At 35.9% G+C, this 22,263-nt stretch overlaps 1 protein-coding gene across 4 annotated transcripts; it reads right to left on the bottom strand.

Annotated features, from left to right (window-relative positions):
• Positions 1-1,721: 1,721 nt before the first annotated feature.
• Positions 1,722-21,881, bottom strand: LOC109058365 (tyrosine-protein kinase Fes/Fps-like). Of its 4 annotated transcripts, none has more exons than XM_042759519.1 (20): positions 21,641-21,881; positions 20,541-20,619; positions 20,221-20,457; positions 19,545-19,718; positions 16,091-16,187; positions 13,559-13,742; positions 13,061-13,198; positions 12,364-12,484; positions 10,745-10,866; positions 9,086-9,275; positions 8,077-8,157; positions 7,759-7,995; positions 6,049-6,171; positions 5,218-5,271; positions 5,002-5,120; positions 4,817-4,911; positions 4,105-4,198; positions 3,447-3,604; positions 2,331-2,462; positions 1,722-2,250 (listed from the first exon to the last, which is right to left on the bottom strand). In XM_042759519.1, exons 3-20 carry the CDS (start codon positions 20,443-20,445, stop codon positions 2,117-2,119), a joined length of 2,478 nt encoding a protein of 825 aa, XP_042615453.1. In that variant the 5' UTR covers positions 20,446-20,457; positions 20,541-20,619; positions 21,641-21,881; the 3' UTR covers positions 1,722-2,116. The 4 variants fall into 4 exon arrangements, with proteins under 4 accessions (XP_042615453.1, XP_042615450.1, XP_042615451.1 ...); XM_042759516.1 differs by having other exon boundaries at positions 1,724-2,250; positions 4,105-4,228; positions 21,641-21,880; XM_042759517.1 differs by having other exon boundaries at positions 1,724-2,250; positions 4,105-4,228; positions 21,671-21,880.
• Between the last annotated feature and the right edge of the window lie 382 nt (positions 21,882-22,263).

The following is a 22,263-nucleotide window of genomic DNA, read 5'->3' as shown; positions in this document are numbered from 1 at the left end:
TGGGTTTTGTTTCACAATCCTCTCCAGGGTGCGGTTATCCCTATTGGTTTTTTACACTTTTTTTCTACCACATCTTTTCCTTCCCTTCGCCTCTCTATTAATGTGCTTGGACACAGAGCTCTGTGAACAGCCAGCCTCTTTTGCAATGACCTTTTGTGTCTTGCCCTCCTTGTGCAAGGTGTCAATGGTCGTCTTTTGGACAACTGTCAAGTCAGCTGTCTTCCCCATGATTGTGTAGCCTACAGAACTAGACTGAGAGACCATTTAAAGGCCTTTGCAGGTGTTTTGAGTTAATTAGTTGATTAGAGTGTGGCACCAGGTGTCTTCAATACTTAGTTGTCAGTTATAATCATCAAAATTAAAAGAAATAAACATTTGAAATATATCAGTCTGTCTTTAATGAATGATTATAATATACAAGTTTCACTTTTTGAATGGAATTAGTGAAATCAACTTTTTGATGATATTCTAATTATATGACCAGCACCTGTATAACCGAATGGTGTTAAGATGACAAGGTTCAGCACACGCTGGACTGTAATAAGCATTAAAAACCTAACAGACTTCTTTTTGGGAAATGTTTTGCTAAATGCATAAATTAATGCATGGTTTGATATTTTGTTAATGCAATGATATTCAGGCATGTTATAGTATATTGCATTTGTGCAGACTGCAGGGCAAAATTTCAAAACAATGATTTTTGATAACGTATTAATTATTGAGTGTTTTTTTTTTTTTTTTTTTTTTAACAAATACTCAAATAATGCTTTTATAGAGTTTAAGTTAGCACTATGAGGGCACTGAAAGGTTACTATGTTTTCATAAGATTATAGCACTGCTCCGGACCAACATTTATTATGCTGAGCTTGAAATATCTGTGATTTGTCCCAATAATCACTATCATTTTTAGAAGCAAAACTGTTCCTGGATCAGCAAAAAAAAAAAAAAAAAAAAAGAGTCACAAGAGAGCCCAAAAAATATCACGCTAACATTTTTTGTTATGCAAAGGCTTAAAGCCTTGTGCAGGTTTGTCTGTTAGTCACATGTCATATCTTCTCCTTTGTCTCCTTCATGCCCAGGGCAGATAAGGCACATCAACAGAAAGACACACCTATTCACACCTGCGTGCCTCAGAGTTTTGCAGTACACACAGCTTTAGGAACATTATGTTTATGGAATCTAACTTAAGTGCAAATGCAAAGCTTATGACAAAACTGCAGCACTGCAAGATCACTACTTGTCAGTTATCTCAAAGTATGATGGATTTAAGACCTGTTTACCCCAACAGCCAAATGAATATATGTTGGTTTGAGCAAAAGTTAAATTCCTTTTCAGAAGACAATGTTAGCATACAATACTGTTCAAAAGTTTGGGTTTGGTAAAATTTTTATGTTTTTAATGTCTTATGATTACCAAGGCTCCATTTATTTCATTAAAAAATAAAGCAAAACAGTGATATTGTGAAATATTTGTACAATTTAAAATTACTGTTTGAATGTATTTTAAAATGTATTTTATTCCTGTGATTCAAAGCTGAATTTTCAGCATCATTCCTCCAATCACATGATCTTTTGCTGCTCAAGAAACTTTCTTATTATTATAAATGAAAACAGTTGTGCTGAAAGTTAAAAGAACAGCATTTTTTTTAAACAGAAATCTTTTGTAACATTATAAATGACCTTGGACTGACTTTTGATCAATTTAAACGTGTCCTTGCTAAATAAACATCATTATTATTAATAATTATTTTTTATTTATTTACAGTATTTTCATACTATAAACAATAAATATACAGACTTATGTTCGCGTGATCATATGTGTCATCTCCAAAAAAAAAAAAAAACATTTATTCATTATTGAAACATTAGGATGTCACAAATAAAAACATTTGGAAGACCACATTGCATAGCATTTAATACAGTATGTATATAAAATCAAATATTCTTAATTATACTCTTATTAAAAGTATTCTGTCAGAAGGCACTGATGGTGTGCTTTACTGTATATGCATATTTGTTTTTAACAACTATGGCATACAGTACAAATAAAAAATAAAAAAATCTTTGTTTTGGACTCATCAGCAAGAGAAGTTGCCTTGTGAGCATGTGCGTATGTTTTACTGACATAAAGCGTACAGATCTGCCTTTAGTTTGCGAAACGAGGGTCGATTTTTCGGCTCATACTGCCAGCACTGACGCATGAGGGCATAGATTTCATCCGGACAGTTAGTTGGGGCCGGCATACGATATCCTACAAACAAAAACAAGACTTATAAATGACACTGGCTTGACAAAGAGGCAATAAACCTCAGTTTTATGCATGTGAAGTACCTCTCTCCACCTCGTCTCTGGTCTGTTGGTTACTCAGTGTATGCGGTATGGTATAGGGTGTGACTCCTCTAGAGAACGTCTCCCACAGCAGCACTCCGAAACTCCACACATCACTCTCTGTGGTGTATCGCCCTGATGAACCAGCAGAGGGCAGCGTTGAGACACAAAACTCTCAGTCCTGACCAGTCAAACATGCAGGATAGCTCAGGATACATTCTCATATCTGATTTGGTTCTTGTTTAAATGGGGGTTTGTGATGGAACTGCAGAGTTAATGAAATGCTACTAATTAAACTGAACATAAAATATGGCTGCACAATTAATCAAAATAAAACTAAATTGCGATATAGCTTAGAGCGAATCAAAGGCTATGATTAAATTAAATAAGTACATAGTCTGTTGCACTGCTGAAGCTTACAGCATTTCACCAGCATTCTGACAAAATAAAAGCTTGAAAATGTGAACATTTGAAATGGAAGAATTTAAGACATCAATTTAACTTTCAGTGAAAAAAAAAAATAATTATTAGGCCTGTAATAATCAAATATTTTTTATTTTACAGGAAAACTGTCATTTACAACAGTAAAATATTACATCCTAACCTTATAGAGTTAAAATAACAATGCTATTTTTATAATATTAATAATTATATAAATAACTAACCCATATAATAACAATAACGATAATAAATGTTTTATCTGTAATCAAATGTTCAATAATATTGCAATATTTGAAATAAAAATTATAACAACAACAACAATAATAATAATCATAAATAATAATAATATTTAATTTAATTTAACAACAATTTTCTTCATTTTAATTTAACATTTTTATTTAATTGAATAATAATAATTATTATATAATATAATTTTAAAATAAGAACAATCTGATTTAAAAAAAAATTAAAAAACATACACACACTAACAAAAAAAAAAATGCAGTATTTTAAATTTACTTGCAGTAGCATATGTCATGTGACCACTAACCAGAACCATGAACATGCTAATGTGACAGTAAATTATTGAAATATTAACTTAAAATCTCAGAGGGTACTTCAAGCAAATAAAATAATTAAATACAATAAATTGTTTAGGAATCCCTGGTCGAGTATTACCATAATTGAGGGCCTCTGGTGCCGTCCATTTGACTGGGATCTGCTTCATTCCTCCTGCAGCAGAATAAACACCGTCCTGCTCCTGACGAGACATACCGAAATCACTGATCTTCACCACGCTCTCCTCTCCTACGAGACAGTTACGCGCAGCCAGGTCTCTAGAGACAGGGACAGTTAGAGAGATTTATTGTAGGCTGCTCTGAAATAAATGCAAACGTAGAGAAAGAGAAACCCTGAAGGAAACAAATATAAAACAAGCAAACAAACAAAAAAAGTATAGGAATGACAGAGTGAGAAACAGAAAGTGCACCGGCTCTATGAGAACTCAATCCTCTCTAGAGAAACTGAAGCGTTCGACACAGCATGAGGGAAACAGTCACTATCAGATGGAGCAGTGAGGTTTCATTTCCTCTCAGCTCATTATCCCAAAATCTCCCCATCGGGCATTGCTCACTCACAAACCGCTGGTAAAGAGACTTAACCATAATAGTGAAATACCTAGAGTCTGCTTATTATACTCAATAAAAACCAGCTGTGAGCTCTTTATGAGGTCTGCTAGAGCTTTATGGACCCACTATAGTTTCTCACTATAGATCTTGTGCCATATATCACTAGATCTCGTTGTCGTTCTGTCCTTATTTCATTTTCAACCTCTCACCGATGAATGCACTTCTTGCTTTCGAGGTACGCCATGCCAGAAGCCACATTCTCTGCCATCTTGATCAACATCTTGGTCTTCAGGTTGTGGCCCTCTGTGCGCAGAAAGGTTAGAAAGTCCCCTCCTGCCAGCAAAATACTCCACTTGTTTTTGCAGCATGAACATTTTAAAGCACTCGTTCATAATCATTCACCAAGTTATTTAAGTAATGAACAATAACATTAATTTCATAATTAAATTAATAATAATAATCCTAAACAAACAAATAAAAATGATACTTTATTAAACATTTCTAAGTAAATAAATAAATAAAATAATGTTCCTTTGTGAACTTTTTATAGTTAATTATAAATAAATAAATATTTTATTATTTCATCATTTTAAGAACGTATTATTATTATAATGTTACAATTAGTAAATGAATAACTAACTAAATAAATAGCTCCTTTGTGACAAAGTTCTAGGTAAATGATTATTTAAATGCAACTTAATAATAATAAGAATGATATTAATTCTCATTATTCTGTCATTATTTCACCTCATGAGTTTCTACATAGGCTTCTTCAAGCAAATCTATCATGTGGATCAAGTGGATTATTGTGCTTTTTTGTCATTTTTGAAGCTTCATAATTTAAATAAAGATCTGCTTACACATCTTTTATCGGTTATACAGGTTTGTTTAAAAGATTTTTAATTCAAGCTTTAGATGTACCTTGCACCAGCTCCATGATGATATAAATGGGCTGCTTTTGTGTGCAGACGCCGATTAGCTTCACTATGTTTGGATGGTCGTACTGCTTTAGGATCCTGGGATAGAAATGGAGAGATGTTTAGTTAAATGAGAGTGTTATGTGAGAGTATATGTAGAATATGTTAATATTAAGTGTGGATACAAACCTGGCCTCCATTAGGAACTTGTTCTTGTGCTCTGCGGGTAGATTCTCTCTGCAGGCTTTCACAGCGACTGGTGTATTGTCTGAATGCAGGCGCCCACTGAACACCTCACCAAAGTTGCCCTGATAACATCCAAACATTATGAACAAATAACTAGCTTGGTGAGTTAATTATGCTTTTATCAGTGTTTTTATATAACACAGAGGATAGACAGCTCACCCGACCAATGCTCTGTCCAAGAATGACATCATCATGTTCCAAGACCCACTTATCCTAAAAAAAAAAAATTCACCCGGAAAAATGAATTAATCTCTGCAAGTCATAATAATGACTGGCCAATCACAGTAGTCACAGTAGTCAACCGATATTGTATTAATGCTCAATGCCCATATATAGAGAGCACTTCCTTAACAGAAATACAAATATGAACTTTTAACTATTCCAAATGTTAAAAGATGATCTTCTAAGTTCTATAATAGTCCACTAAGAGTTCATTTATGAACTTCTTGTAGGTGGACTATAAACAAACAAACAAATATTATTGATTTATCAAATGTTTTAATATTTTAATACTATGTTTAATTAGTATATTTTGATATAGACACAAGAGGAGCTAACACTTTTCTTATTTGGCCTGATACTGTACCAATACTGCTCACAATTATAAAATATTATCCATTTAATAGTTTTGGTAAATATATATTGCCCCATCACTTCTGTAGAAACTTTATAGTGGCAACTAATGGTTCTTTTGAGGGAAAAAAATGGTTTCTTTTAGTTTCCTTCATTAACTTTTTTCTAGGGGGACAGTAAAGAATGAATGAACAAACAAACAAATAAATGTTTATTGTATTAATATTTGTAATAAAATTTCAATATTTTATAATAATAATAAACAACATTGGACTCAAGGAGATCAGCCTTTCACTCCTCAGCAATAATCTAATAGTAATCATTTGTACTCGCTTTGGATAAAAGCGTCTGCTAAATGTTAAAATGTAAATGTAAATGTAATGTAATCGTGAGACTGATTTGGGATCAGTGATAAACCTTAATGATGGGTCTCTTCAGCAAGATGTCTGTCCTCTTTGTGACGGCTTGATGGGAGCTGTGGAGGTGCTTTATTAGGAGTGGTACAGAGGCGAAACCTTCACCGTCAAGACGATACACACCCTAAACACACACATAAACATGCATATAATGGCTTTAATCAAATAAAATAAAGTAAATCACTCAAAACAATAATGTATGCAGGTTGCCAGATTGAGGAAATGCAAGTAGAGGTCTTCAGAGGTCCTAATGGGTCCAAAAACTCTAGTGCCTCGGACACAGGTAGGGTTTGGCATTTGTTGCCTTGGGTCTGGGCTAATTTAAAATAAATGTGCTTTTTCCAAATGGACACGATAAGACCTGATCCCTTTAACAAACTTGTGTTAAGTGCATTTTTGAGAAATGCACGTAGAAAAGGAAAATCTGTTTATAATATCAGACACAGAAATCCATCTTATATACAGTATATATGTGACTCTGGATCACAAAACCAGTCTTAAGTAGCCACAGGTATATTTCTAGCAATAGTAAAAATAAATTGTATGGGGCAGAATTATTCGTTTTTCTTTTATGCTGAAAATCATTAGGATATTAAGTAACAATCATGTTTAATGAAGATATTTTGTAAATATATCAAAACATACATTTTGATTAGTAATATACATTGCTAAGAACTTCATTTGGACAACTTTAAAGGCGATTTTCTCTGTATTTTGATTTTTTTGCACCCTCAGATTCCAGATATAGTTGTATCTCAGCTAAATATTGTCCTAAACTAACAAATCATACATCAATGGAAAGCTTATTTATTCAGATGATGTATAAATCTCAAATTCAAAAAATTTGCCTTTATGACTGGTTTTGTGGTCCAGGGTCACATATGAGATCCATTAGGAAAAGCCACGCACTTCATTACAGTGCGTGTTCATGCAGAGCAGGGCTTTTCTTTTTTGCATGCAGAATCCCTTCGCTGGAGATGAGGTATATAGCCTTGCAGAGCAGACAACACTAGTGAATCCATGATTTATTAGGCTTTCATGATTTCATTTTTATTAAGCCATCACGTTTATTTTTCCAATCCACTGGTCACAACTGAAAGCACAACTCAGAAATAACTTGTATCCATCAGGCAGGCAATAGTATAAAGTAATAATAAATTAAATAAATATAAGTAATTGAGAATCCCCACTGGGATTTTTCTTTACTGACTGCGGGGCTGCAGGCTGTGCACACGTCAATGCCGTTTACATACGGGTTCGGGTCAGACTTGGGTCTAATTTTTCGGAGAAACACGTATGTGAACTTAGCATGTTTCCTAAATATTTGCAAACATATTACGGGTTATGGTATTTTATAAATAAAAAAATGCAGCTCGGGACCGTCGGGCGTTTGCGCGTCTTGTAAGCTTATCATTTGCATGTTTTTTAAGCGGCAATTTAAAACATTCAAGAGACAAGTTTCAAGCACAAGAAGAACTTAGCATGTTCTTTCGCAAATCTCCTTGCGCTGAACAAACACCTTGCCAATTATGGCATTTTCAGCCACCACGTCTCACAGCTGTAAGTTGAGTATCATCTTCTTGTTGAAAAAAATACAACCGCAAACCCAGCTACAGCCCTGACTGGCACGAATATCACCCACAAAAAACACCTATGACAAACCCAGCTACAGCCCTGACTGGCACGAATATCACCTATAAAACACACTCACGTCTGTACTCTGAATGAGGAAGTGCCGGCACTGGCCGCCCCAGTGCACAGACAGCACGTATTCTTGTTTGCCCTGGCTTTCTCGAACCAGGAAGTCTCCATCATTCTTCAGCAGTTCCTGCACCTCCAGACGGGGAATGGCACCGTGATACCAGCTCTGCTGGGTCAAGGGCTTCTCCACCTCGGGGACCGGCGCCAGGGCGGGGGGAACCTGGTGAGATGTATAAAACACACTACTCTACAGGAAGACGTCGCAGATACAGCAATGAGTAGAAAGCAGAGAGGTGAGAGAGGAAGACTGCCACTAAAAAACACCAACCGTATACTTGGGCTTGAACAAGCTGCTGAGGTGACTCACGATTGCATCCATGTTAAGGAGCTTATGGTCTTTATCACGCTCCTGCAAGAAAGAAACAATGAATAATACAACAGCATGACAAATAAAACTTTAAAATCTCTTGAAATACACTCCGTCATGTCACAATTGTATTATATTTGTGCAAGGCCATGATGCTCATCTATCTATCTATCTATCTATCTATCTATCTATCTATCTATCTATCTATCCAATGTGTGTGTATATTTTTTTTTCATGTTTTTACAATGACAATAAACCTTCTTGTACTTGAAATCATAGAAATTCACATATCTGAAAGCATACAGTTAAATCAGGAGATCAGCTAAACAAACTGCCTACAAAATGATTTACAGTGGAATCATGTCTCTGTCTTGTGATGTATCCTCGCAAAACAACCATATTCAGAAAGGTCAACCAGCAGCATGCGAGTGTGTCCTGGTAGCTCAGAGTCAACAAAGTTGTGTTATTCTCACATTTCAAAATCAATGTAACAGCATGACTGGCTTAGATACGTTTACATTACATCTCTATGACACCGCATTTTACAGCTTTGAAGAAGCCACTTGATTCTTATTTACAGTCCACATATTTTATAAGTTATCATTAGGGTTTTATGGTCATGTGTTGATATACAGTTGATATACATTTGATGTCACAAAGTTGCTGATTTGTTAAAAAAAATACAGAAGAGGAAGTTCTGAAAGTTACAGTATTTTTTCATACACTATAAAAATGAACTTATTTCAAAATAAGATTTCTCATGATTTTATTACTCCATCAACCAGCAAGTAAACATATTTTCAAAAGTCAAATATGTAGTTTATAGAGTAAATCTGGATAGAAAATCCCAGGTTTAGTCTAAGCTATTCTTAAACCTTTCCGACAAGTCGAGTACAACTGAAGAATGCAAAGCAGGTGTAAGAAGAACTGAAGCTCCCAGGACAGATTAATGAGATGACAGTGGACTCACTGAGTTGCTGGACGTGACAGATATCTGATCATCATCCAGGTCTATAGGTGGAGCATCCTTACTGCCCAGAGACTGAAGTTTATCAGCCAGAAGCCTCCTCTGGGCCTCCAGACGAGCTCGAGCCACCATTGACAGAACTACCTGCTGTCTGCTGTCCTCCAGAGCATTACGCTTACTGAACTGATACACCCTAAAACAACAAACAGAGGAGAACAAGCTCACATTCATAAACAGTGGAGAGAATCTGGGGAAATCTGACTGCTCTTACTGATTCAGAATGATTTGATTAGATGCAGATTGATTCTGTTCTTTTCATTGCTACTGTGGAGGCACAAGAAGATTAACTGATATACTGTACACCAGAGGTCTCAAACTCAGTTTCTGCCCAGGCCACATCAGTTTATGTGGACACATCAGTAGAGTTTCTAGAGATTGATAATTATTGGGGCACACGCCCCCCAATAAAATTCGTAAAAATAAATTATTTTATTTTATTTTTGCAAAAAGAGCACCAAAGAGTAGGTTATGGTTTAGTTGATGACAATAATAACTCAGTATGTGACCCTGCACCACAAAACCAGTCATAAGGGTCAACTGAGATGTACAGTATACATCATCTGAAAGCTGAATAAATAAGCTTTCCATTGGTGTATGTTATGTTTGGGGACATATGACAGGTGTTTGTTATGATGGGACAATATTTGGCTGAGATACAACTATTTGAAAATCTGGAATCTGAGGGTGCAAAAAAATCTAAATACTGAGAAAATCGCTTTTAAAGTTGTCCAAATGAAGTTTTTGTTGTCAAAAATCAAGTTTTAATATATTTACCGTAGGAAATTCACAAAATATCTTCATGGAACATGATCTTTACTTAATGTCCTAAAGATTTTTGGCATAAAAGAAAAATCAATAATTTTGACCCATACAATATATTTTTGGCTATTGCTACAAATATCCCCCAGCGACTTAAGACTGGTTTTGTGCTCCAGGGTCACATATATCTATACCTTGGAATTCTGTCATAAAATTGTACATTCTAAACAACAGACTATTTTTCTATTTTATGTCAGATGTATCATTTTATTAATTTTATTGTAACTAGATTGTGAAATATTTGATGTTCCAATTCTCAAGTACATGAATATTGTGATTTAAATATTTTAAATATCACTTTTGGCCAGACCTTTTTTCTCAAAATATATTGGACTAATTTTATTGAATCTAATTTGTTACATAAATTTGTAGCATTTTATATTCACTTCAGAATGCTTCCCTTAACCAATCAGAATGAAGCCTTGCAAGGCGTCACAAGACCCAAGGCTTTATGCAGTATTACTTTATATGAATCTTTGACTTTATGTCTCAACCACACATCAAAAAACTCTTTTAACTTCTAAGTTTCTGGTGTAAAATACACTGCAGTGATGGAAATCTGATATTAAACATGATGGTGGTATGCTGCAGGGGTTAAAGTACGCAAGTAAGGGGTTTGAATCTACTTAGAGCAACACTTGAGCTATCGGGTTGCTCGAGAGGAAGTGAATAGTAAGTGAATTTGGATAAAAGTTTGCTAAATGATCACTTGCCTAAAAAATGTGTGGAAACTTCCTCTTAAAAATCTACTTGACATTAGAATTGCAGAGATCACAGGCTCACCTCTGGCCTGTGTTTGCCAAGCCCTCTTCATTCTGCAGATCCAGCTCCAGCTGGTTGACAGTGGCCTGCTGAGAACCAAGAGTACTAGCAAGACCCAGGAGCTCCTCCTCCACAGCAGTGAGTTGGAGGAGAGAAAAAATTAGAAGGTGTAAGAGTGCAAAATGCGTTGTGGTGCAATAGAAGATAGTCAAAATGCTAAGGGCCAGCAAAACTGAGTTACACATTATGTGAGGAAATATGTGTGTGAATCGTATTTGTGTACAAACTTTCCCAGTTGCTAAACAACTGTATAGAGGTGTAGAGTAGGGATGCTCATATTGACCGTTTAACCATTAACCAAAAGTAAAAATTTTGACTGATTAATACTATCAGTTAAACGGTTTAAAGGGTTTTTCAAAATTTTTCCCACATTTTTTTTCTTCGTCGACATGTTACATTTTTTAAATAAATACTACACAAGTTGTGCACTATTTATTTTTATGCCTGACGAAGAACATGCGGTTCTTTAAAGCATATATAAGGATTCATTGTGTGTTTTCATTTTGTCATCTTAATTTGTCAATTATTTCAGTGAAAAATATTTAGTGTAGGCCTATTGATTTTATTCTTTGTTTTTATATTGTTTTATTCTGTTTTTCTTTGTTCTCAGAAGCACTGCAGGTTCATGATAACTCAGATAAAGTATGTGTGAATTCAGGTTCTGTTGTTGCTCTGTTGTTCTGTATCCTGCTGTTTGCACGTTAAAAGAAACCAGTAAAAAAAAAAAAAAAAAAAAAAAAAAAAAAAAACTTTTCTATTTAAATATGTTTTAAAATATAATTTATTCCTGTGATCAAAGCTGAATTTTCAGCATCATTCCTCCAGTCTTCAGTGTCACATGATCCTTCAGAAATCATTCTAATATACTGATTTGCTACTCAGGAAACATTTCTCATTATTAAGATCTCAAATTAATATTTTGTGGAAACCGTGATAAATTTCATGAATAGAAAGTTCAACAGTAATTTTTATATTTTTTTTGTAAGAATATAAAAGTCTTTATTGTCATTTTTGATCAATTTAATGCATCCTTTCAGAATAAAAGTATTTATTTCTTTAAAAAGATACCAAACTTTTAAATATTAGTGTAAAACATTACTTCTACATTACCAAAATGACAACAACTAAAAAACTAAAAAGAGTGTTAAGAGTTTTAAATATCAAAAAAATTTTTTTTAAACTTGTGTTAAACGTGTTTATAGTTAAAAAAAATAAAAATAAACAGCTCTGTTGTAGAAATTGGCATCATGGTTTGGGATGTTGTTCTTAGAGAATTAATTGTAGTGTGTAAGTAATTGAAAAAACTAATTATCTGGTTCCTTATAAGCTTAAGACGATGCCTTACGGCCAAAACACACAAAACAACAAAAACAAATAATGAACCAAAAACCTAACAGTCTATGGAAAAATACTTCTCATTCTCTACCCTCTAAAAACACACATGAAAAAAAGAAATGTTCACATGATGGTTTCATAAGCAATGACAAGGCTTCTGAGAGTTATGATTTTACTTCTACATTTCTGACATTTTTGCTTTCACTGATGCTGTACAGCGGTGTGCAGAAAGAAGAAGAAACTCACCGATGCTGGATTCCCTCTACTGTGAGCTCATTAAGCTGCAGATCTTCAGGCTTCAGACCTTCAGCGTCCTCCAACAAACTGCTGTCAAACTCCACACATGCAGGAACCTCTCCTCTTGACCTGCACATACACATACATACTGTACATGTGCATGCAGAGAGACATGGACAAGACAGAAGCCTGACAATCCTTGTGAAGGTACTGTAACATAAAAGGGCATCTGCAAGCCCATGCATGCATAATACCACACAGAATATTTATCAGGAAGAAATGCAAAATGGAACTTGTTTTTATCCTTCATGATTTGATTGGTTGCTATGATGTTATTAGTTATATTACATTACAGACTGATCGACTGTAATGTACAATATAGTGAAATTATTAACTTTTTATTTTAATTATTAAATTAAATTAACAACAGCCAGATAGAAAACTACAAATCAGCGCCTGTATATTACAGTATATGTTTTGCCTTTTAAAAGCTTGAATTTGAATGTGCCAGCAGGATAGTTGCTAAGGCCAGGGCCATCTATTATGAAAGTAAACGGTTCATTTGATTTCATGTTGACTTTAAGAGATGAGAATAAGTTAGCAAGCAAGTTAGTAAATGTATGCAACATCCTTTGTTTCTCTGGTCCAGGATCCCATTTCATTCAGCAAAAACTGGGAACAAAAGGGAAAGGTACAAGTATATACCTGTTCTGCTGGATGAAGTTCTCATACTCTGTCTGTGGCTGGATGGCTTTCAGGGCATTGGCCATTTCAGCGTGAACACTGACCACCTCATCATGAAGCAAACTAGACAGATCGAAATACTCCTGCAGAATCTCCTTCCTAAGAAAACAACATGCCACATCCATCATGTATTTTCATACACAGGACACAGCAGACCTACTTCTTTTTTACTAACTGTATGAGTATCGTCTATGTACAATTCATGTGAGAAGTGAACAGGATGACACAACATCCATTCAAAAAGCATAAGTCATTGTGGGGGAAATTGTCAGCTCTTAAAATAAGGCAAAGAGTTCTATTTGATACTACAGTCAAGATTATTTTAAGGAAACAAAGGTCTTACTTGATATTACCTACCACTGTCATCAGAAACAGAAATAAATGTTAACTGAACACATGTTAACTACCATAATTTGACAGTATGTGTTTATAGTGTTGATGTTATTAATGTTGACTCACAGAATAAGCACCATTTCCTCCTGCAGCGTCTGCAGTGCTCCCAGCAGGGCCGGCTGGCTTTGGCCATAGTGGAATTGGTGATGCACCTGCGCAGCCTTGACCGACAGCACATATTCATTGTGGTGCTCGTGCAGTTTAAGAGTGGCTTTGATGTAGCGTTCTTTTGCTTTCTCACGTTCTTTGTCTGTACAAAAGACCATCCACAAATACACATGAACATCTAGGAGAAAGGTGCTTTCAGGTATAAGAGGCTATGCAACCATACACACACACACACACACACACACACACACACACACACACACACACACACACACACACACACACACACACACACACACACACACACACAGACACACACACACATATATATCACATCTGTTTTGTGTTTTTGTTCAGTTATATAGTCCTCAAGTTTCCATTGTCTAGCTTTGTTCTACGTACCCGCTGAGTTGTTTCATGTTCATGCCAAATCAAGACTCTGTTATCTTGTATTTCTTCATGTTTGGATTTAAACAAACTGCACAGGGATTCAGCACACTCAGCTTCAGTGGACTGAAGGTTACAGAAAGCTGGACTGTTAAACATGAACCCAGCAGTTCATCTTCTGCATCTTCGTCAGGGCAATCGTCCCATTGAGGAGTTTGTGGAGGACTTTTTTGGATTGTGTCATTTACTGGATTTTAATGACATTGCTCTCAAGGACATTTTTTGGTTTGGTTTAACAGAAGAAATATCTTGTTTAATGATACCCCATACCCCTCACTGGACTCTGGCTGAGTGTATTGAGCATGTTCTTCAGTTGTGTGCTTTCTGAGCCTCATGTCACGGCCACAGAGGCTGTCTCTGAATCCTCTGTCTGTGGGCCGTCCATCTCTCTGCTTCAGCATGGCCTCCTAATCTCTGGGGGTCTTCAGTCCCATCTGCTCTGATGAGATGGTCTTCTGCTCTCCCTTGGTGGTCTCCAGGTTTGCCCTGGTTGCCTGCTCCGCTGGCTCCACACTGGTCTCTGGCTCTGCTCTGGTTGCCTGATCCTTTATGGTTGCTCCATGGCCCTGGTCTGTCTCAGCTCCACGATCCAGGCCCACCTCTGCTTCATGTTCTCAACCACAGCTCCACGGTCCTAGCCAACCATCCCTCCCCCATGTCCTCCTCTACTCTACCACCCTGCTGGAATTTTTGGTTTATGTTGGGATTTGGGTGGGTGTTATGTTAGGGTATCTGGAGTCAGCCTTAGAGGGGGATATGTCATGTTTTTACTCAGTTAATGTTATCATGTATTCATTTATTTTGAAATTCCCATAGTCGTGGTTCCTGTTTGTCAGGTGTTTCCCATGCTCCTCTTGTGATCTTGCCATGTGCTACCCTTGTGCCAAGTCTTTGTTTATCTTGTATTTGTTCATGTTTTGTATATAAACAATCTGCACATGGGTTCAGTGGACTGAATGTATATATAATTGCTATAAAATTCTCACACCACAGTTCAAACACTACAGTTTGGGATCAGTAAGATTTTTAAAAGAAATTAATTATTATTAGCATTAAATTGATCAAATGTGACAAAGACATTTATGATGTTACACAAGATTGCTGTTATTTAGAGTTTTCCATTAATTTTCTATTAAGACAACTGGTTTCAACATTGTTAATAGTAATAATAATAATAATAATAACTCTTTCTTTAGCAGGAAATCAGCATATTAGAATGATATCTGAAGTATCATGTGACACTGAAGACTGGGGTAATGATGCTGAAAATGTAGATTTGTCATCACAGTAATAAACTACTTTTTAAAACATTAAAATAGAAAACAGCTATTTTAAATTGTAAAAATAGTTCACAATATTACTGTTTTTACTCTTTTTAAAACAAATAAATGCAGCCTTTGTGTGCATAAGAGCCACCTCACTGACGACAAGCTTTTGCAAAGGTAGTTCACAAATGTTATATTTACTCATTTAAATTTAAATCAGCAAGCCATCAAACCACTGAACTCCCCCATACATCGGCCAAGTGCTTTAAAGGCTATTAAAAAATTTGCTTATCTTATCAAAATGTGATAAATTATACCCATCATTTGCAGTACACTGAAGCTCATTTTAATAATGCCTTCCACAGTGCAAATATACAGTATCTGTAATTAACTTTTCATATCTGTTGTCTGCGTATGAATATTATATTTACAGTTGTATTCATTTTGGCCCATCTAAGTGCTGCAAAAAATAGTTCTTCTGAGCATTCACACTATGCTCACTGGAGAAACCACATTTAGCTTCTCTTGTTTCCTCTGTAAGAGGAAACTTTGTTACATCTTTTGTGACTGAGAAAACACATGTCTTTGTCTTTTTTGTTCTTGGCCAAGTAGACAAATGCCCTGTTTACATAATATCTTAAAACCGTTCAGTGTTTAAACATTAAACAGTTCCTTTTATGGTGTCTATATGTTCAGAACAAAGTACACAATTCACAGTCAAAATGAAAGAAGAATGGCAAAGCATTTTAGAGAACAATGCAGCAACGAGGCATCTTACCTTTGCTTGCTTCCTGGTATTTTCTTTTGGCCTGGGTCGCTTCTCGTACTAGCTGTTTGTAACTGGACTTGACTTGGTCCACCTCAGTTTGGGTGACCTAACCTTCCACAACAGGACAAAAATACAATCAGAGTTCAGACTGGTGCATTAAAGTGAGTCACGTGTGTCATGTGCAATCAAAGGCATGAAAGGACAAGGAGTAAAAACTCATTGCTGACAATCAATTTAACATGTTACTAGCCAGCTCTAGATGTGAGGCTAAATATATGTGCAATACTCAGCTAATAATAGTTTTAAAAGCCTCCAGGCTAAACATAAGTATTAATGGAAATAGTGATTTATTTGTTGCAGCAGTAACTTCCTACAGTATAGCTGTGAATGCAGGCTGTGCATTCAATCAAACTACTGGATTTTGATGCAAATTCATGCATTATTAAGTAGAAGCCAAATCAGACAAAAAAAAATCGCCGCAGCATAAATGGCTGCCCACTGCTCCGGGTGTGTGTTCACGGTGTGTGTGTGTACACTGCTGTGTGTGTGCACTTTGGATGGGTTAAATGCAGAGCACCAGTTCTGAGTATGGGTCACCATACTTGGCTGTATGTCACCTCACTTTCACTTTTTTGAAGTAAACCATTTTAACTGAAACTTCTATTGTAAACAAACTGACAGACACACAGGGTTTTGTGGCTGATGAAGCTGATAAGATTCACAAGAAAGGTATTTTCTACTTCCTGGTGTTTGTTAGTGTATTTGTTTGCAGCGTTAAGCCATTTAAGACTTCACAGAAACCATCTGAAGATCAACTGGCAACTTGGGCTTCAGATATATCTTCATAAACTCAAAGCAGCAGAGCGCGGCAATGCAGAAACCACTGCTATTCTTATTAAACAAATTAAGCACAAAAATAAGCTGCTTGATGGCTTACCACTCACATTTCCTCTATCTAATATTAGATTGTGCCAAACATCTAAACACATTCACAAATAAACACCAAATATGAGATCATTTTAGATCTTCTGATAAAATCTTGAGTGATGCCTGCGTGAAAAGATCGCAGATACAATGCTAGGATGTCGATTTCTATTTCAAATAAAAAAAATTCAGCTGTTCTTCTGAAACTTTGAACTTTCTATTCATCAAAGTATCCTTAAATTGATCATGATTTCCACAAAAACATTAAGCAGAAAAACTGTTTTTAACTCGATAATAATAAATGTTTATTGGGCAGCAAATCAGCATAGTAAATGCAGTCTTGAAAAGCATGTTTTCAAAAAAAAAAAAAAAACATCTTATCAACCCCAATCTTCTAAACATTAGTGTTTATGCAAATAAAAGCACATGTCTTGGAAACTGGAAAAATTCATTCAAATATATTCATACTTCATGATTCACACACATATTTCCTCATTTAATGTGTAACTTCATATTGCTGGCTCTCAGCATTGGGACTAACTTCTACTGCATTACAACTTGAATGATTGTAAATTGTTGGTCCCCTTCCTGATTTCTTATTTTTTTGCATGTTTGTCACACTTTAATGTTTTAGGCCATCAGACAAATGTAAATTATTAGTAAAAGATAACACAAGTGAACACAACATGCAGTTTTTAAATGAAGGTTTTTATTATTAAGGGAAAACAAAATCCAAAACTACATGGCCCTGTGTGAAGAAGTGTTTGCCCCCTAAACCTAATAACTGGTTGGGCCACCCTTAGCAGCAACAACTGTAATCAAGCGTTGGCGATAACTTGCAATGAGGAATTTTGGTCCACTCATCTATGCAGAATTGTTGTAATTCTGCCACATTGGAGGGTTTTTGAGCATGAACCACCTTTTTAAGGTCATGCCACAGCATCTCAATAGGATTCAGGTCAGGACTTTGACTAGGCCACTCCAAAGACTTCATTTTGTTTTTCTACAGCCATTCAGAGGTGGACTTACTGGTGTGTTTTGGATCATTGTCCTGCTGCAGAACCCAAGTTCACTTCAGCTTGAGGTCACGAACAGATGGCTGGACATTCTCCTTCAGGATTTTTTGGTAAACAGCAGAATTCATGGTTTCATTTATCACAGCAAGTCTTCCAGGTCCTGAAGCAGAAAACAGCCCCAGACCATCACACTACCACCACCATATTTTACTGTTGGTATGATGTTCTTTTCTGAAATGCGGTGTTACTTTTATGCCAGACGTAATGGGACACAACACCTTCCAAAATGTTCGACTTTTGTCTCATCAGTCCACAGAGTATTTTCCCAAAAGTCTTGGGGATCATCAAGATGTTTTCTGGCAAAACTGAGACAAGCCTTTATGTTCTTTTCACTCAGCAGCGGTTTTTGTCTTGGAACTCTGCCATGCAGACCATTTTTGCCCAGTCTCATTAACACTGATCATAAATGAACAAAGATATTAACTCAGTTCTTTGGATGTTGTTGTGGGGTCTTTTGTGACCTCTTGGATGAGACGTCGCTGTGCTCTTGGGGTAATTTTGGTCGTCCGGTCACTCCTGGAATTTGGGGGTACAATGCTTTAGAGGTCACTCCTGGGAAGGTTCTCCACTGTTCCATGTTTTCTTCATTTGTGATTAATGGCACTCACTGTGGTTCGCTGGAGTCCCAATGCTTTAGAAATGGCTTTATAACCTTTTCCAGACTGATAGAGCTCAATTACTTTCTTTCTCATTTGTTTCTGAATTTCTTTGGATCTCGGCATGATGTCTAGCTTTTGAGGATCTTTTGGTCTACTTCACTTTGTCAGGCAGATCCTATTTAAGAGATTTCTTGATTGCGAAAAGGTGTGGCAGTAATCAGGCCTGGGTGTGGCTAGAGAAATTGAACTCTTAACAGGGGGGCAAACACTTCTTCACACAGGGCCATGTAGTTTTGGATTTTGTTTTCCCTTAATAATAAAAACCTTCATTTAAAAACTGCATGTTGAGTTCACTTGTGTTATCTTTGACTAATATTAAAATTAGTTTGATGATCTGAAACATTAAAGTGTGACAAACATGCAAAAAATAAGAAATCATGAAGGGGCCAACACTTTTTCACACCTCTGTGTGTATATATATATATATATATATATAATATATTATATATATATGAATATTATATCATATATATATATATAAATTTGCTAATGGTGATTCCATAAAATAACCAATTTTGGTTCCTCAAAGAACAAAACAAAAACTAAAATAAAAATAAGTTTCCAAAAGGGGGGTTTTGCAGTGATTCCATAAAATAACCAATTTTGGTTCCTCAAAGAACATTTTATAATCTAAAAAGCAAACAAAAAGGTTTTCCACTACAAAGAACCTTTGGTGTGATGAAAAGATTTCATGGATGTTAAAGGTTCTTCATGGAACCATTGATGACAGTAAGGAACCTTTATTGTTAAGAGTGTAATGTGTGACAGTGAACGGTGTCAGAGTGATGTGCGTGTGGCGCTGACCCTGCACAGCTCCTGGCTGAGAAGGTTCCACTGTTCCCCGTAAGTCTTCCTCAGCTGCTGCTTGTCCCGGATGAGGAGGGTGAGTTTGCTGAGGGGTCCCACCATCAGATCCTCCGAGTGCTTGCGCATGAGACGACTGAGGCTCTCCGTCTGACTGACCAGCACATTCCACGACTGTGAGAGTGAGAAAAATAATGATTTCTTAGGATTTAGGCATTGAAAATGTGAATGCAGGATTATATTTTACTGTGGTGCATGTATCTCTCAAGTGAAAGCAACAATCAAAAAAGACTTTCTGAATGCTTTCAATTTGCACGCTCAAAGAAAATAAAACCATTTTAGGCCTGTTCATGCCCTATACTCAATTAGTGGCTCTAGCATTGTTGCAGAGTCTAAACATTTGGAAAGTCAGAGAAAGCCTGAGAGCTTTTGGCAGAAGCTTTTGGATTATTACAGTGCAATGTCCCATAACAGAGACAAGGCACTTTCTATGCCTTTAGGTGTTAACATCATGTGCAAAATAAGGATTCAGACTCTATGCAGTGCTTGAGAGCATTTAAGCATGGATATGTCATCTAAACGCAGTAAAATCTCCAATATAAATTGGAATCAATCATGGAGAATTCCAAATACAAGTCTTATGAAACTTTATACTCGCTAAGGAGATACTTCCAACCTTATTGAACTGGCTGATGTAGTCGATATTTCCTCCGAGCTGAGATCCTTCCAGCTTCTCAACAATGGCTGACATCTGATGCAGCTGAACGGAGAACTCGCGATCGCTCTTGGCCCTCTGCGTCATCCATTTCTTCATTACCTCCATCAAACGCAGCTCGGAGTCTTGTAGTTTTATTAGAGCGGCGTGACCCTGAGGGCACCACAGGTCCTCCGCGAAACCCATACCTGCAGCACGCTAAAGCAGCAGGTGTGTGTGAAAAAGTGTTTTATCAGCCATCATGTAGTCAGAAATAATAACCAATAGTCAAAATGACCTACGCTCTGTATGTGTGACAAGCAGTATGCTGGTCAGCGATATTTGATAGTCAGGTCAACGACAAACACCACAAACCAAGATCTGCAGAAAGAGGAAGAATTTTCTAGACTTTTAAAATTCTTTAAAATGTGCATTTCATAGCATCATTTAACCCCTTGTATGCCTGTTGCAAAAAGGATTGCAATGAACATGGGAGTTTTCAGAAACTTTCATTTCCTCATGGGTAATTTAGGACAAGAAAGGGATGTTGTCTACACTGACCACTTCCCATATCGCAACGGCATATCAAATGTGAAAAGTTATTTAATAGCAAACATCGGGAAATTTTCTGAAATGCCAAAAAGTTAATGATTTACAAAGCACAAGATCTACTGTGTGTAAAGCAGCAAGGAAAACACAGTGCCCTTGTTCCAAAAAAACAGACAAAAAGTGTACAAGTATATATATATATATATATATATATATATATATATATATATATATATTGCAAAAAGGATTATATATATATTATATATATAGTTCAAAGGATATATATATATATATATATATATATATATATATATATATATATATATATATATATATATATATATATAGTTCAATTCTATCTATCTATATATACATGCTTGTATATACATTAAAATATAAATGCACTTAAAAAAAAAATTATAGAAAGACCTAGTGCGCTTTACTATTTTTTTAAACCAAAAAGTAACTCATCATATTAATTTCCATATGAACTAATTATTTTTCTACAGCCCGTTTTTATTTGTACACTGTCTTTAGCTATTATAAGACTGACATTAACAAGGTCACATTCAAAACGACAGTGATTCAAAAATATAAAGCAGATGTTCAAAGGTTAAAACAAAAACTCTTCCATAATAAATGGATCGTTTGTTGTCTGAAGGCGATGGCATTGTGACGTCACCAAAGGTTTCTTCTACACGTCAGTCAATGGTTACAACGACAGTTTCTTATAATGATGAATCATATTCTTAATTAAAAATAAAACAAGCAAACAGGCATTCTTAAATGTACACTGTAAAACCAGAACTCCGAGTATTTTATTGTCGACACTTGAAACTGTGTAAATTCTCACCTCAGATGTGTCCGGCGCAGAGAAACGTACCTGTCAGGACGACCGGAGCACGTAATTCTCCATTACAACAAAGCGACGAGAAGGAAAGAGCGAGTCGAAACTAAAGATACCGGAGACCGTGAGACAAACGAGGCGACAGACGGGCTGTGGTGATGACAAACTGAAACCAGGAAGACAGTCCTGCAGGCAGGACGCAGAACTCACTGCATTCAACAGGATCAGACCGCGAGCGCACAACACCTGCACTACACACACAGGGCCTGCTATTTCATAAAACACGTCTTCTTTCAATTTACATATACATTTACATTCATATTTACATAAAAAAATCGGCTACAGTTATTTTAATATTACTAAAAATTATTTATAAATAATACAACATTAAAAGCATGTTAAATATGAAAGTAGACAAGCAATAATTCACAGACATTTATATAAAAGTTGCATTGGGACAACATGCTCTGTCACAAAAGGTTAATGAGTTCAATGATCTGTATGTTTCTCTCTTTCTTCAAGGTGTGTGCATATACAGGTAAAGTGAATGAGAAATGTTCACACAGCGAACAGGATATAATAGAACGGTCATGATTTAATATTTTGGACAGTGATGATTCATAGGTTTT

This window comes from Cyprinus carpio, chromosome A7, assembly GCF_018340385.1.
Source record: "Cyprinus carpio isolate SPL01 chromosome A7, ASM1834038v1, whole genome shotgun sequence".
NCBI classification, from domain to species: domain Eukaryota; kingdom Metazoa; phylum Chordata; class Actinopteri; order Cypriniformes; family Cyprinidae; genus Cyprinus; species Cyprinus carpio.
Note: the sequence above shows the minus strand (reverse complement) of the source record. Positions and strands in the feature narration are given on the sequence as shown.